General features: G+C 44.7%; 1 protein-coding gene across 1 annotated transcript in view; it reads left to right on the top strand.

The window, feature by feature from the left end:
- Nucleotides 1–3527, top strand: part of LOC144097883 (uncharacterized) — a 30767-nt gene extending 27240 nt beyond the window's left edge. The window contains exon 5 of the mRNA XM_077630491.1: nt 3391–3527. Within this exon, the coding sequence (XP_077486617.1) occupies nt 3391–3527 (137 nt within the window). The remainder of the gene's footprint in view (nt 1–3390) is intronic.
- Nucleotides 3528–15309: the final 11782 nt, after the last annotated feature.

Raw genomic sequence — 15309 nt, 5'->3', positions numbered from 1 at the left:
TGTAGAGCTCAATGCTGAGAAAAGAAGCACGGACAGTACTCCAAATGCTCAAAGCGATTTCGCTCGCCTTCAGAAGGAGAAAGAGGAGATCATGTGTGCGTTTTATTTTGTACGGGACAACAAAAGGTTTGGGCTATGAGTGTACCATGCACCATCCTCTCAACAATTACAGTTGCCTGTTTGAACGTTCATTGCCTTGAGGACTTATAAACTATGAAATGGTCGCTGAGTTATAAACTAGCGCTTTATTGTAAATAATCTGGCCACAGCGCCCAAAAGGGAAAAATGCGTCGTCTTCCAGAGTAGCGCAGACAGGGGTATAGGAGAATATTTCAAATGTGAAACGAGGTGATCCGCACGTAACTGCAGAAGTAAGAATTAAATTCGAAAGCATAGGCCACTAGCACGCCACCGTTCGCGCAGAAATAGGTAGAGAAGTGTAGAACTTTTAAGCAAAAAATATTAGTGCCAGAATAGTCATATTTAAAGCTAAAGGCAGCGCTTCAGTCGTTACAGTAGCTGGCACAGTGGGCTGCTGTGCCCCCTCTCGGTAAAAATGAGGCAATAATATTTTTCGGTATTAGAAACCTTCTATTTCCTCATGAGCATTTCTGTACAAACACATTACGCTACAATTTCTACGTTTAGAAATATTCAATTTGCAGTTTTCTTGCGTTTTTGTATCACAAGGCACATCTTTCAAGACGTCATCGGACTCCATACCTGCCCCACCAGGGACACTACACAAATAACGAAATAGCCTGTCTAAGGCTTGTATTCCCAGTAGTTTTATGTTCTCGCACGCTTTCTTTTCACCTCTCATCAGATACTTTTTTCTCAATGTTACATTGATTCTGATAAGATACTTTTTTCTCAATGTTAACTTGATTCTGATACAACTCTCTTCCTACGTATTTCATCACTGGAGCAAACGTGCAAATGGCAGTCATTGCTAGTGTCATCCCGCCCATCTTGCTCGTCTTCCCCCTGTTTGAGCAGTTTTCATTTATGTGAAAGGCGTATACTCAAACATATTGGCGCCGAATCAATTCTTATTGTCTCTAGCGTCCGCAGCAGTGAATACGCTTTCCTCCAGACGCTAAACAATCCTATATTTGGAGAGTTGCGTGCAATGAAAGGATAAATTTTTGCATGAAAGCCAGCAGCTTCCGAAACCAATAGCAATCATATTATTTATAGAGATGGCCATTGATTCTAGCTAGTCGCCCAAAATAAAATAGATATCAACAAAAATTTAGCCGGTATATCAGCGAATTTTTTTTCACTGTAAACTACCAGCTTTTTCTCAGGGTGCGCGGTACGCCTCACAATGGTTTCTTCGCTTGAACTGAATTTAGGGCTCTTTGTGTACAGCAAACAGGGTTTGTAATCATGACGAGTAGGGCACAGACTCGCTACTGTTTTTGAAAACAGTAACCTTGGGATTATTACGGGGCTAGTTCAGCAGCAGGAACGATTGGCCGTACACAGAAGACACACCAGAAACCAGCACTAGCACTAGCTGCAGCAGCGTCGTTGTCGTCGTCGTCTGTCCAGCGACAGAACGTCCTCTTCGCTTCGCGCCTGTGTACCGTAACAGTATTACCTCCGCAACCATATTTACGCCGACAAATTTGACCAGCAGAAATATATTAGTGCGAAAGATCTATTCCGATGGGTAAACTCCGAGCAACACATGGCGATGTTTGTGGCTTCGTGCCATCACTGCCGATGGTGCTGCCATCCCACATCGTTAACACTCCTAGAGCCTCCTCTTCGGGCAATACTCCCGCCCACACCGCGTCGTCTGCGCTCTCCGCCGTCCCCAGCAACGACGCGTGACAGGCATCGGCATCGGAATCATGCTAGCAACCGAGCAGCGGCGATGGATGCGCACGGCTCGTGCCGTGCCTTTCCATGCGGTTGCCTTTTAGTTATAAGACGAGCCTACGTTCATGCAATTTTCCTGTCACACGCTTATAAATTTCAGAAAAAAAATCTTTTTTGCACTTCTTTGCTTGATGCACATAATGGTAACAAGGATTGACTCCACGATCTGTCAGGTAGTAATATGACATTGTCTGGTAGTTGAACATGACAACTGCCAGCTCTTGTAACCTTTGTAGAAGGAGGAGAGGCAGGGAAGTTAACAATTTAACTGCTTAACAAGTACAAATAAACGAAACCTCGCCCTGGGAGCGTTCGCGAGCCAGCTCTTTCACAGTCAGAAGAGGTTCAGCAAGGGGCAGCTTTCTTGAGTGTTCGAGCACCGCGAAGGGCGGAGCCAGTCTGGATGCTTCTCTGCTACGCTTGCAGTACTCTCGAACATAAGCAGCGTTCATATGGCCACGATGTTCGTTTCGATCGCGAAGCCTTCCGCTTCACGTAATGCTAGAATTCGCCGTTGCCAACGCTCCTTCTCCCGCTCACGAACCTCGGCTAATTACTGCGGCTGTTGCGATGGTCCCGTGTCCGCCATAGCTTACGAGCTGAACGCCTCGAGGTGCCTGCACTGCAGGTGCAGGTACCTCGAGATACATGAACGTACTTGGACTGCAGCTAGGCAGCGCTTCTCGCGGCGAAGAAGCTTATCGCGTTTAAGCATATGATAAGTTTCTGTAATCGTTGGTGCGGGTGCTTTGAGTTAGAATACAAAAAAAATTGTTATTGTTGAGGTCTGGAAAAACAAACTGCGTGGAAAAATATTCGTTTTTAATTGAAAAAACGAGAGCCGCGTGAAACTGGTGAGTGTTTGCTTGTTAAATTCCACAAGAACGCATTAGCACGGCACGAAAGAAAACGTAACAACTTTTCATAAACTTCGGAGTTGTGAAAATTGTTTCCGGCTCTCAATTCCAGAACTAGTGCTCTCCGATGGAGTTTCTGATCATGTAGACTTCGACCGGCCAACACTTAGATGTCCACGCTAGCTTAGTAGAACGTTATCGAATTAAAAGAAGATAAAGATTGATATCCCCGCTGGCAAAGGAAGTACTTAAAAGCCGCGGCCACCAGCACACAGGGCAGCGTTAGTAGAGGAAGTAGCAAAAATTTTTATATTAGGTAAATAAAAAGACATTGCTGCGAAATAGGAAAATCCATGAAATCACTGTAGCTCATGCTAACGATACTGCGGAAAAACCGCTCAAATGTTTCGAACAAGACCATATTGCAATGCAGTTGCAAGCTTCCAAGAAAAAAAAAAAACTCAAGCGTTTTAATTCATCTGTTTTGATTACTGCACTGGTTGACACTGTGCCTTTAGTGGATCAATCAGCAACGAAATAGCTTTCATTCATAAATATGTTCTCCCAACGATATTTCATCGTCCGCATGACGGCGCTCGAGTATGTTTATATGGCAGTGACTTGCTCACGTTTTGCATTTCAGGATGCGTACTCTACGTCAACAGAGATGCTGTGGATAACATACCCCCCATATGCATTGAGAAGTTGGAATGCGCCTGCGGAGCAGCAATTCCCTTGTACGAAAAATCGCTGTGCAACATTACTGACGTCAGTGCTTGAGCCAGCCTACATGTCATCGCCCGCATCGAGAAGTTTATATTGACGTCCTAAAACTGCCGTCAGTTGTGCGCTGCAAGTTATTGCGATATTCTAAAGTTTCGTTCTTGAAAGAATTTATTATTTATTTTCTGATCATACACACTAAGTATAATGCGGTTCTTCTTTGCACATGTACTTTTTTTTCACGATGCAGAAAGCATTGAATTAAGCTTAAGTAATGATTGGTTACGTAATCTTTTCATTTCACATTTTTTAGTGACCTTGCTCCGTACCCGTGGGCAAAGTTTTGCTGTCGGCTGTTAATTCGGGCGTAAGTTTTTTCTTTGATACGTCGAAAAGAAAAGCATAGCTGCGCAATTTTTTCCCAGAATTTTATAGCGAGAAATACAACGTTATTCAAGGCATTCAAGCTATGACTTTTTAACTGTTACCGCTTTCGTTAACTCTGAATAAACCAAGAATACTACCTGTCGATGACTTTTTTACTCATGGAAATTAGCTTACGTGCCCTGAGGATATATTAAAAAGGTAGCAACATAACAATGTTGAAAGAATATTCGCGTGAGTACGAATTGAAACGAAGAAATGAAGGATAATAAATCATAATAACTCACACAATCTCAATTGCCATTCCTTTAACAGCCTATTATAAGGCGCCAGACAAGTGTGAAAATCATAACGTCTGTCGCAATGAAGTATCCTCGGTGCTTTCTGCCACTGTTTCCTGCGATATTGAAGTGAACCCTCCAATCGCAAAACATTGAAAATCTCCTGGATCGATGGGAGCCTCCAACTAGGAGTCTTTGTTGTATTTACTACAGACGTCTGTAGGGTTTTGTCTGAAGAGGAAAAGAATTGCCTTCCTGCATTGCAACATGAATGGTATGCAGATGCTGGGGAGAGTGGGTACTGTGAGGAAATCGCAGTCTTCTGTGGTCATGGGGCCTTTAAAGCAGGTTCTCGCGAAAAACTGGGAAAGAGAGTGCGAACACCCGCGCAGGTAACATGGGAACATAAGAGATAATTGAAGATATGGTGATATGGGTGCAGTATATAGGCATGAAAAGGAATGGAGTCGAAGTGCGAAACACAAAATGCGCTAGGCAGCGTTGAATAAATGTCTACCTAAAAGTCAAAAGAAAGCAACCTACAGAGGCCTGGCTGGTGTGGAAAGGAATTAACTTCAGTAAATAGAGAACGCCAACCACGAATTAGAGAACACGACGCTTCGAACTTACTCGGTTCCTTCAGTAGGTGCGTCTAAGTGTGTTTCAGATGGGCTTTTTAAGCCTTCGTATAGTCAGCTGCCGGGTCACTGAACGCAATCCATGGACATAAGAGAGGAAAAGGGTTCCGAGGGAGGGTTAGCATTCCCTCTCGTCTGTTGAATGTCCCATGACTCAAGTAACAGCCTCCTGCGCTGTCGCGGATGGGTCTATAGCGTAATGGTTCCGTCGAAGTCAATCCGTTGGTGGCAGATCCTGCAGTTTTTGTCCACCTCGCTTCGTTCCCTGTTCATTTGCCTGATATCCGCTTTTGTGCTGCTTCGTCCTTTCGGAGAAATTCTTGGTCTCGTGAACAATGAAGCCTTAAACATCGAATGCTCGGCTCGAAATCCTCGGCTTCGTACAGTGGCAAAATCAAGAATGCAGGGACATGAAGTGACAAGCAGACAGTTCATCCAGCACAAGCAAAAATTGATCGAATGAAAAACATAGAGGCATATGATGTCATTGCCGGCGACAATAATGCACAGTGCACTGGCTCACTTACAGCTTAAAAATTCACCCGCTCCATACGTCCTTAAAAAAATAAAATTCAAACAACGTGCACACACGCACACAAAGCCATGTCAAGGACAACGCCATCAGTATCAATTGCAAGGACACTGTATTATCTTACACTCCAGTTGTATACATTTCCCTTTTTTTTTTGGCCTTCCCTTGAGGTATAGGGCGTTGTCCCTATGAAAAGCCTGCGACAAAATAACACAAAATAGCATGTATTCAAATTAGCTCCTTAACTGCGTCTTGCAAATAGGCTTTATCTTACCTACAAAATGTGGCTGAGACAGAGATGATAAATTTCGTTTATTTCCGGCGCCATCACAAGCAAACATGAACACACACGCTCCTGTTTTGGTGATGTGTGCACCACCACAATATATATGTAACCGGTTGGTTTTTTATTTCGTATCTAAACTTCGTAGCTGCTCATGGAAACATCTAAAAAAATAAGACAGAGGCAGCAGCATGTGTGCAAGGCTCCCGACATGTATCACCAAACGCGTCATTTTCACCTGTATGACAGAGCTCACACAAGGATAATATAAAAATGGTTTACTACACCACTATACCAGTATCATTAGTGAAGATCGTGACCTTGAAATTGGAACAACTTCAAGACCAATCTATAATGACAGCGTTCGCATTGCTCTCTGAGCAATCCAGCACAAGGTGGTGCAACGAATTTTAGTGAAACTGGCCCAAATCCTTAAAAAATTGCCTCACCTATACAGAAAAGCATAAACGAAAGTATCAGGTGCGAAGTGTTTTTACCAAAGGATTAAGCCGGAAAACTGTTTTTCTAGAAACCACTCTTGAACAACCTGCCCACAAAAAAATGCTCCCCCAATTTAAGCAAGGACAACACTAGATGTAAAAGGCGCACTGGCTTCCTAACTAACAATGCTAACCGCATGTTGGGGTACCTGCGCAAAAACTTCTCCCTTTCTTCTACTTCAATAAAATTGCCCCTTTATAAAATACTTGTTCGGCCTAAATTGGAATATGCAGCATCTATCTGGGACCCTGACCTGTCATCATTAGCTACTGAAATTGAATCTGTTCAAAACCGTGCGTCACGTTCCATATTTTCGAATTATCACCGCATCTCCAGTGTTACTGCTATCAAAACTAATTTATAAATGCCACCTCTCACTCTGCAGAAAAATTTCGTGCTTATGCCATTTTCATAAGATCTATTACTACAATCCTGTCCTCAAGAGCCAGCTACTAACAACTCCTACATATGTTTCAGGCAGCATTGATCATCTTCGCAAAGTAGGTGTTCCGTCATGCCATACTAAAAACGCTTTTTCTTCTTTTGTCCCCGAAACTTCTGAAAACCACCTTCCCAGGCACATTGTCGATATTTCTAATTCAAGTTTTTTTATGACTGTCCCTATGTAATCTTTTAATTGTTTTTTTTTTTGGGGGGGGGAAAGGAAATGGCGCAGTATCTGTCTCATATATCGTTGGACACCTGAACCGCGCCGTAAGGGAAGGGATAAGGGAGGGAGTGAAAGAAGAAAGTAAGAATGAGGTGCCGTAGTGGAGGGCTCCAGAATAATTTCGACCACCTGGGTATCTTTAACGTGCACTGACATCGCACAGCACACGGGCGCCTTAGCGTTTTTCCTCCATAAAAACGCAGCCGCCGCGGTCGGGTTCGAACCCGGGAACTCCGGATCAGTAGTCGAGCGCCCTAACCACTGAGCCACCGCGGCGGGTCCCTATGTAATCTTTATTTGTAGATTCTAGTCGGTTTTATTTTGCGTTCGTTTTCTTAGTCTTTTCGCAGTCTGCCGGAAATGTTCTCTTTTTTGGGAATTGCTGTTTTTTTCCCTTTGCCTTCTCTTGTCTTATTTTGTTTTATGTTTTGTTCATTTTTCGCCGCGTTTTAGTTCCTTCTATTTCGTTTTTCTGCTGCACTGTATCTGACCCAATGTATGTCCTTCCCACTCCCTTCTCTCATGCCTTCGGGCCATGAGGGTATTTGAATAAAAAATAAATAAATAAATAAATAACAAATAAATAAAGATTGGAGGTGCCCTGCCAGCCTGCCGACTCACTCTTGTGTCCAGATCTCCGCACTGTCTGGACATCGATACCAGGAGTGCATGGTCAGATGGCGCGCGCAAACAGGCGTGCTGGTTAAGTGCCTTGAAAATAGGGTGTACCAATGGAACCAAACTGCGCCCACTATATACAACACGCATGCAGAAAAAAAAGAAAAAGACCAAGCTTTCCTGAAAAAGAAGACAGAGAGAAACAAAAGGACGGAAAGGCAGGGAGGTTAACCAGACGATGCCCAGAAGGCTACCCTACACGTGGAGAGGTGAACGCAGGGAAAGAAAGGAAAGAAAGAGCTGCAACGTGTGAAAAAGTACAAAAGATTGTGGCAAGGTGAAACAAAAACGTTAGACTATTGATCATTGCCCATTTACAAATGACATCATGCATGAAACACTTTTCGCTCCCACTGTCGGCTGATTCAGCCAAGATTCGTGTGGAAAGTAAGCAGAACCTGACCCCGAATCTAAAGCCGAACATTCCGATGTTTTCCATCGAAATTGTACCCAGTCTTGTGCGCCTTGAGCGGCAGCGCATCGTGTTGGTCTTCGAATGTTGGAACTTCTTCGCGTAGCGGCAGCGATCGGGTTTTCGGCGGTGGCGTGGGTGGATGTTGCATCAATGTCTTCTCCAGGTTTCCTGAGAGAATGAAAGAGAATTTGCTCGAAAAAGATCTGATTTCGTGCGCCCCAGCTTGGGCTATGCAATGAAAAGACGCGTCTCGTGTGTGAAAGGACGAAAGAGGAAAGCGCCGATAAACAGACAGTGCTGGAACTCTATCGTCGTACTTGACTGAACAGCTGTTACAGCACAATCTCCGGGTGAACACTTCAGCAGAGAAAAATGTAGATGAAGCGCGGGAAGGTGCCACTGCGGAAGCCAACTTCGCCTTCTGGGAGCCGTACTAAAAAGTGCTCCACCCTTTCCTGCGATTGTTTTGATGCCTGAGCCTGCCCTCGACTACGAGGTGGGTGACAGATATGTTGTCAGTGAGCTTTACAATGTTATATGTTACTCGAATTTATAAATGAATAAGAGGACGAATTTTGAAGACTTGAGGGCAGAGTAGTTCTCGAATCGGTGTGCATTCGTTGTTTAATTAGACTTGTTAGGCATGAATAAAAGCCGCTAAAAAAGATGCCTGCCACTGGGGGAATAGTATAGGACAGCTGCGTTACTGCTTTGTATTAACGATGTCTTTGAAGTTATCTTCAACGGCTCAGCTCTTTCTTATTTCTCTGTCAAATAAAGTACGTGAAGGCGAACGTTGTCATTCAAATATCTGTGCACATATTCAATTCTTCATAAATATCCAAGCCCTGAAAACGATGGCGTTTAGTCTCGCCCTTGCAGGAAGAATGAAGAACACGGTAACGCATGCGCGCATTTTTTTTTTCAGGGGGCACAAGTACTGCACAAAGTACTGGGGCGTTGGTATTACTCCGACTTTTCATTGTGCTAGAGCTATCGCTACCAGGCTGCTATGCAGGATGTCTCGGCTCCAGCGCTCCCGAGTTTGTGCCACTGCAGTCAGTGAATGAAGGTAGCATGGAACGCACGAAAGCAGCAATGAAGTGTGAAGACAAAGCCTTGTGTATCAACCCAAGCGCACCCTACGCGTTCCATATCGCGCTTAAAACACAGCATACATTTGTTTTTCACAAACACGCGTAATCCTTTCAGTCGTTAAGTACAGGACTTTCTGCCATGAAATAGAGGCTTTTTTTTTTGCAAGGTGTGGGACGTAAGAGTAATTTCTTTGTTTTTGCACCAGAACGAAATATTGTGGCACTCACGGGGTGCAAAAGTTATTGAAAGCCGTGACCATCATTTCTCCAAGTAGTGAGCGTGGCAGCACATGGTTTGACATTGTCACATACAGCGATTTTGGCATATTTTGTTCTGGGCTACTGGTGTCGTATGCACCTAGAAAAGATGGAGGCTATATTGCTTAAAAAGAACCAAGCATTCATTCCGTCAATCATAAGGCATGACTTAGCCAGGGTCCTCTGTGGAGGAAAGATTTGAAGAATCTTTTTCTTAATATAGGCACCCCGCTGAAATTCGTATCTCCTTACCTACCTTCTTAATGGAACGGTTGCTTCGCCGCGCAACAACTAGGGCTGGTCGAGAGCATTAGCGTGACCCGGAAGCTGTGGCGACATCGGTTTGAAAGTGTCAATTATTAAAGCGTCCGTATTACATATTGAATACGTGACCTATCTCTTGGAAGGCTCGTCTCAATCTGTTCTGCAAGGATTTTTGGCTGCTCATCGCAAATTAGAGAGAAATTAACGCGCACTCCTTGAGAGCGCACCACACATGAGGCGCTTTACTAGGCTATGTGGACGGGGATTGTGTCTGCAGCTCTCTGCAGCGATGTACACAGCGATTGTGAGCAAACAGGAAGAGTCAGAAGAGTGACTGTAATCGAAAGAGGGCGAAGTGAAAATAGTGGGTGAAAAAATTTGGTGACAATTGGATAATTAGATAACTAAGTAGAGCTAAAAATATAAAAAAACATCTACATAGCGCGTACGTCGATATAGTGAGTGGACGGGAGAACAGCAGTAGACGGCAAAAGTTAAAAAAAAATGGGCATAGGGGTGGAAATAAACTTCGATATGAATTGAAATGTGTTTGATGAGTAATAATTATTCCAACAATGTTTGATTGTCGTAGATTACTTAGGTAATTAATTAGAATCAAAAGTCAATGAACGGCGGAATAGGCTTGACGGGCATATAGTACGTCCACGGGAAGCAACCGTGGTGCCAAATTTGAACTTCCGAAATGGGTGATTCAGATGAAGAGATGTATGATCAGTGTAAATGGGGTTAGTAATTGTAAATAATCACTGACGTTTGGACAATGAACTAAAGTCGAGTATCGTAGTCGACAGAGATGACAAACAAAGAAAACTACGGTGAATTGAATATGAATTAAGAATGCAATTAGTGAATTAGGTGAAGTGTGAACAATTATGAATTAAGGTGAATTAAGAGTGAGTCAAGTGTGAATTGCGACGAGTATCAAAGAGAATCAAAGAGAAGCAAAGAGGGGCAAGAAGACGTCAATGCTTTCGTATTACTCCAATCCGGGTCTCCGCAGTGACCTCTATTCAGCGGTTGAAATGCCCCCGTATTTTATGGCGACCACTGGGATTTACGACGCGATGCATTGATCGCCCTCTTTCCCGAATCTAACACCTAATAGCACCTAACAGCGCACTTCAGAAGCGAAGCTCATGACCTTGCCTAGTGATGTGCGGTATAGACAGTAAACGTGAAAGCACATTGTATTCATGGTTCTTGAGTGCAAAAACACGATGGTGAAGAGGGAGGCGACAACACAACACAAGCCCCACTTTCTATAGAACGTTTATTAAAATGACAACATGATACGCACATAAAACGTCACTACTGGAATAAGTTAAATCAGCAAAATAAGAACAGAAGAAACGCGTTATAATGGTAAGTATATTGGAGGAAAGCAATTTCATCTTGTGTTAGCGATGTTAACACTTCTTCATCGCTTAGAAATGCACGCGGGTGGTCTAACTTGGACGTTGTTTTCTCCGGTCTTCCTAAGCTTTCCGGCGTTTGCACAGCTGTTCAAAAACGACTGGTTTCAAAATCTGGCGTAAACAGAGCATGTGGTATTAGGTATCCCAATAAGTATGTTACTTCCTGCAAAAACACAGCTTGCTAAATTCCTACGACTTTTGGTCATGTATATACCAGCCAAACTAGCCGCTGCATAGATATACATCAATTGAACACGAGCAATGACCGCTCTTATAATGTGAAAGACCACTGTCGTGAATGCAAAAAGGCTTTGGAAGCGAAAGCGCTGGGCGCAAAAATTCTAAAACACTACAGTTCCTCTTACGCATCGTGTTAAATGTAGGTGCGAGCTAAAGGAAGCGTTTAACGTGGCAAACATTATTGCCAGGCGTATTAATAACCCATCCGTCACGCTAACACACGATGAAATTGCTTTTCTTGAAGGTACAGCCTATATAATGTTTAATAATATTGCAACAGATAACCTCCGGAAAGTCCACACACCTTCGGTCGACGGTAGGTGTACCGCGCGCGTTACTATTGCCGGCCAGTTCACCGTGCTGACCACCTGTACCCATGACCTTATCCTCAGCTTGGATTTTTGGACTGAATATTCCGCCCTCATTGACTGCTCGAAGGGTGTCCTACACCTCGAACTTCCAGTGCTGGATTCAGAACCAGTCGATGTATCACTGTGACTGTTCAGTACCGAATATGCTCGACTGTCATCCCGAACCGCCTCGTCCGATCCACTGATCCCATCTCGCCCAGTTCCCGATGGCAAATATCTCGTTACGCCCAATCTTGACCTTCTGGTGACCCGTAACTCTTCCCTACCTCATACCATCGCCACCGTCCAAGCCAACACCCTCTCTCTGCCTTTCATAAAATTCGGCGTCTCTACTCAAGTGCTCCCGTCCGGCATCTGCGTGGCTACGCTATCCATTCTCGGTCCTTGCCACGTCGCTAAGTTGGCCGCCATCCCTGTTCAAGACACCGCCGTCCAGCGCCGGCAGTCTCCACTGTCGACAGACGCCTTCACGACCGTGATGGCCACCGACCTCTGTCCCGACCAAACTGACCAGCTACGTGTCCTTCTCGAATCTTTTAAGAGCGTTAGCTCTTACTCATCACGTTTCGAGATTCCGTGGGACCTGCTACCACTCTTAGTGTTCCTGTATATGCTCCCGCAGGGAGCAGAGTTGCGCGTCTGTTTTCCCTTGCCGCTCCGAACGCCATTCACTGAGAGGCGATCACATGATTTTCGTGAAGTCAAATGTTCAAACTTCCGCGGGGAAGCTGATTTCACAGACATAGCGTTGATGTATATGCTCCCACAGGAACACTACACAGGCACAATGCCGAGCGACCCCTCGTCAGCTCGACGCCTCATGTAAGCCCACGCTGTCGGCTACTTTTCATACATTTTCCGTGCACACCTGTGGCGTTAGGTTTGGTGTTCTGCTGTGGTAGTGAAGGAAGTTGCCACCAGCCATGAATGGGCGGAGTGCGGCGAAGTGCAGCAATCACAGTGAAAACTGCAAAGCTTTTTACGAAGTGCCATTTGGGAAGGACGGCGGCTGAAGTGCATCGGCGGCTGAAATAGCTTTTGAGAATGAGCAGCGATAAAGGTGCAAAAATATTATAATTTAATATCTCAGATGAAAAGATAATGCGTTTAATAAAAATTAGGAAAGCTAATAATATTAAAGAGAACGAGTAATTTCAAGTTCCTTTAAAGATTCGTCATTTCACTGCATTTATCAGCGGAATACATTTTGCAAAATGTTATAGGCAAACTACTGAGTTTGAATTTTTTTCTAGGTCCGACTCGCCTGTTCAATGCATTGGTGTTTCTTTAATCTGCTTGCCTTCAACACGCTGCAGAATCATTTCAACGTGGTTCTAGTCGAATGCGTTTTCGTATTTTCCGCGCGCAACTCGCACAGATTACGGGGCGGTGCTAGTTGTGGAAAAATAAATTCACCGCTACAATCTTTTTTTTTGTTCTTGAGACGAGCCCGCAGGAAAACAGGACGGGACAGACGTGGTCCCATGCGGAACGGGACTGCTTGTTCATCTGAAATTGCTTGTTAAAAAAAATCTTGCAGGCCGTTACTAGCATTTTTTCGTCAGTTTGACATGACCACGATTTGCTGTTAACGGTTGCCGATTTTTTTTCGTGCTGTATGCACACTCTCGGCAAATCACAGATTAGTTTTCGGCGTTACGTTTAAAAACTTGCGATCGAGTGCAATTCGAACGCAAAAAAGCAAACAAGCCGAAGTGATCTACACAGCGAGCCCATGAACGCAGCCCCTGTACGCACGAACATTGGCTTTCCCGCAGAGCTTGGAACATGATGGCGGACCTTTGCGCAGCTCTGCTCCCTGCGGGAGCATATACAGGAACACTCAGCACCCTGAGATCACAGCGCCATCTGTGCCGGCAGCTAGAAAACAGCACATCTCGCATTGAGGCTTGTACCGCCATCTGCAATATCGTTGTAGAAACAACCACCTGCCGCGTGCCAATGATGGTGTCACGGTCGAATAAAGTGGTACATTCGTTCCGTTCCGCTATATATACTCCAACAACAAAGGGTACCCATCAGGAGAGAGAAGTGTATCGAATTTGGGAAGCAAATAAAACCCTATGTGTTGTGATAAAGAAATGCAACCTCAATTAAATAATAGTTAAACATTGTACACATGCAATTAATAATTGAAGCGCTACCATATAGGACCAAAAAGCCGAATTCTAGGCCAACCTTGACCCCAAAAACAAGCCCGCACCGAAACATATCATCAATCTTTTTTCCTTAGAACAGCCAAAGACTGTAATGACCTTCCGTCCGAAGTGGCAACCATCATCAATCCCGTTCGCTTCAAATCCGCCATCGAAGACCATCTGTATTGATCCATTTAAAACCCTTTTGTTTGCCCACCCCTCATGTAATGTCCTTTGTGGACCCTTGAGGAAATAAATAAATAAATAAATAAATAAATAAATAAATAATTAAATAAATAAATAAATAAAAATGAAGCAAATCCCGTTGGGTCGTATCTTGAGGGTGAGTAACACAACAACGGGTAGACGTGCATCGTAATTTCTCTGATAGATGGTGCTAGGCGTCGATCGCTCTGCTAGGTGGAGAAGTTATGTTACTTTTCCGAACCGCTTAGGGTTTTCTTCACTGGCCCCGCTGGATGCGCGAAGACTTTCGTTTTAGGCTTGGCCAATTATGCTAACGCTCGTTACTTCAATGTCTTCCAGACGGTGGCGGCCTTTTTTTTCGGATACGTTTGATGTGAACAACACCGCGCTGGGCCAAACTCTCGCCGTCAGGCACCGCATTGAAATCGCATCTGCCGCCGCCCCTACCGGATCTCTCACGCCAAGCGTCAGGTTATCAATGCGGAAGTTACTGAAATTCTCGCGAAAAGCATTACCGAACCCTCCCACAGTCCTTGGGCAACACCCGTAATACTTTTGAAGAAAAAGGATTGCTCCTGGCGCTTTTGGATTGATAATCACCACTTGAATAAAACCACTAAAAAGGACGTGTACACCCTGCCGCGTATGGGTGACTCACTGGACTGCCTCGATAGTGCCAAATTCTTCTCATCCCTAGATCTTAACACCGGCTACTGACAAATTGCCGTAAATGACCAGGACCATGAGAAGACCGCCTTTGTGACCCCTGGTGGACATTATCAATTTATAGTTATGCAGAGAAATGAACGGCGGCGCAAACAAGGACACTAACAAGAAAGTGTCTCTTTCTTGTTAGTGTCCTTGTTTGCGCATCCGTTCATTTCAGTATACACCAACACGCCCCTCAGGCTGTTATTCTTATTGTTATGCCCTCCCGATAATGCAACGCGCCAGCCACCATCGAAGGCTTGATGGATGCCCTTTTGCAAGGCTTTAAGCGGTCCACCTGCCTGTGCTATCTCGATGATGACGTCATTGCCTTTTCGCCCACTTTTCTGTCTCACATCGCTGACTTTTCCCAGATCCTTTCCCTCTTTCGTCATGCCGGCCTGCAGCTCAACTCGTCTAAGTGCCGTTTCGCGTGCCGTCAGAACACGATCTTGGATCACGTCGTCGACGACACGGGTGTGCAACCTGATCCTGATAAGGTCCGAGCCGTCAAAGGCTTTCCCCAGCCACGTTCCTGTAACGACGTCCGAAGCTTCTTATGGTTTCGCTCCTACTTTTATCGCTTCGTTGAAGGCTTCGCCGACTTCGCCCCCCCCCCCCCCCTCCACCGACCTCCTGAGAAAAGATGCCACCTTCATCTGCGGACCCGACCAAGCACAAGAGTTTTCCAGCCTGATATTCAAGCTTACTACCACG

The sequence above is a fragment of the Amblyomma americanum genome, chromosome 7, assembly GCF_052857255.1.
Source record: "Amblyomma americanum isolate KBUSLIRL-KWMA chromosome 7, ASM5285725v1, whole genome shotgun sequence".
Classification (NCBI taxonomy): Eukaryota; Metazoa; Arthropoda; class Arachnida; order Ixodida; family Ixodidae; genus Amblyomma; species Amblyomma americanum.
This window is presented reverse-complemented; position numbering and strand designations above follow the sequence as displayed.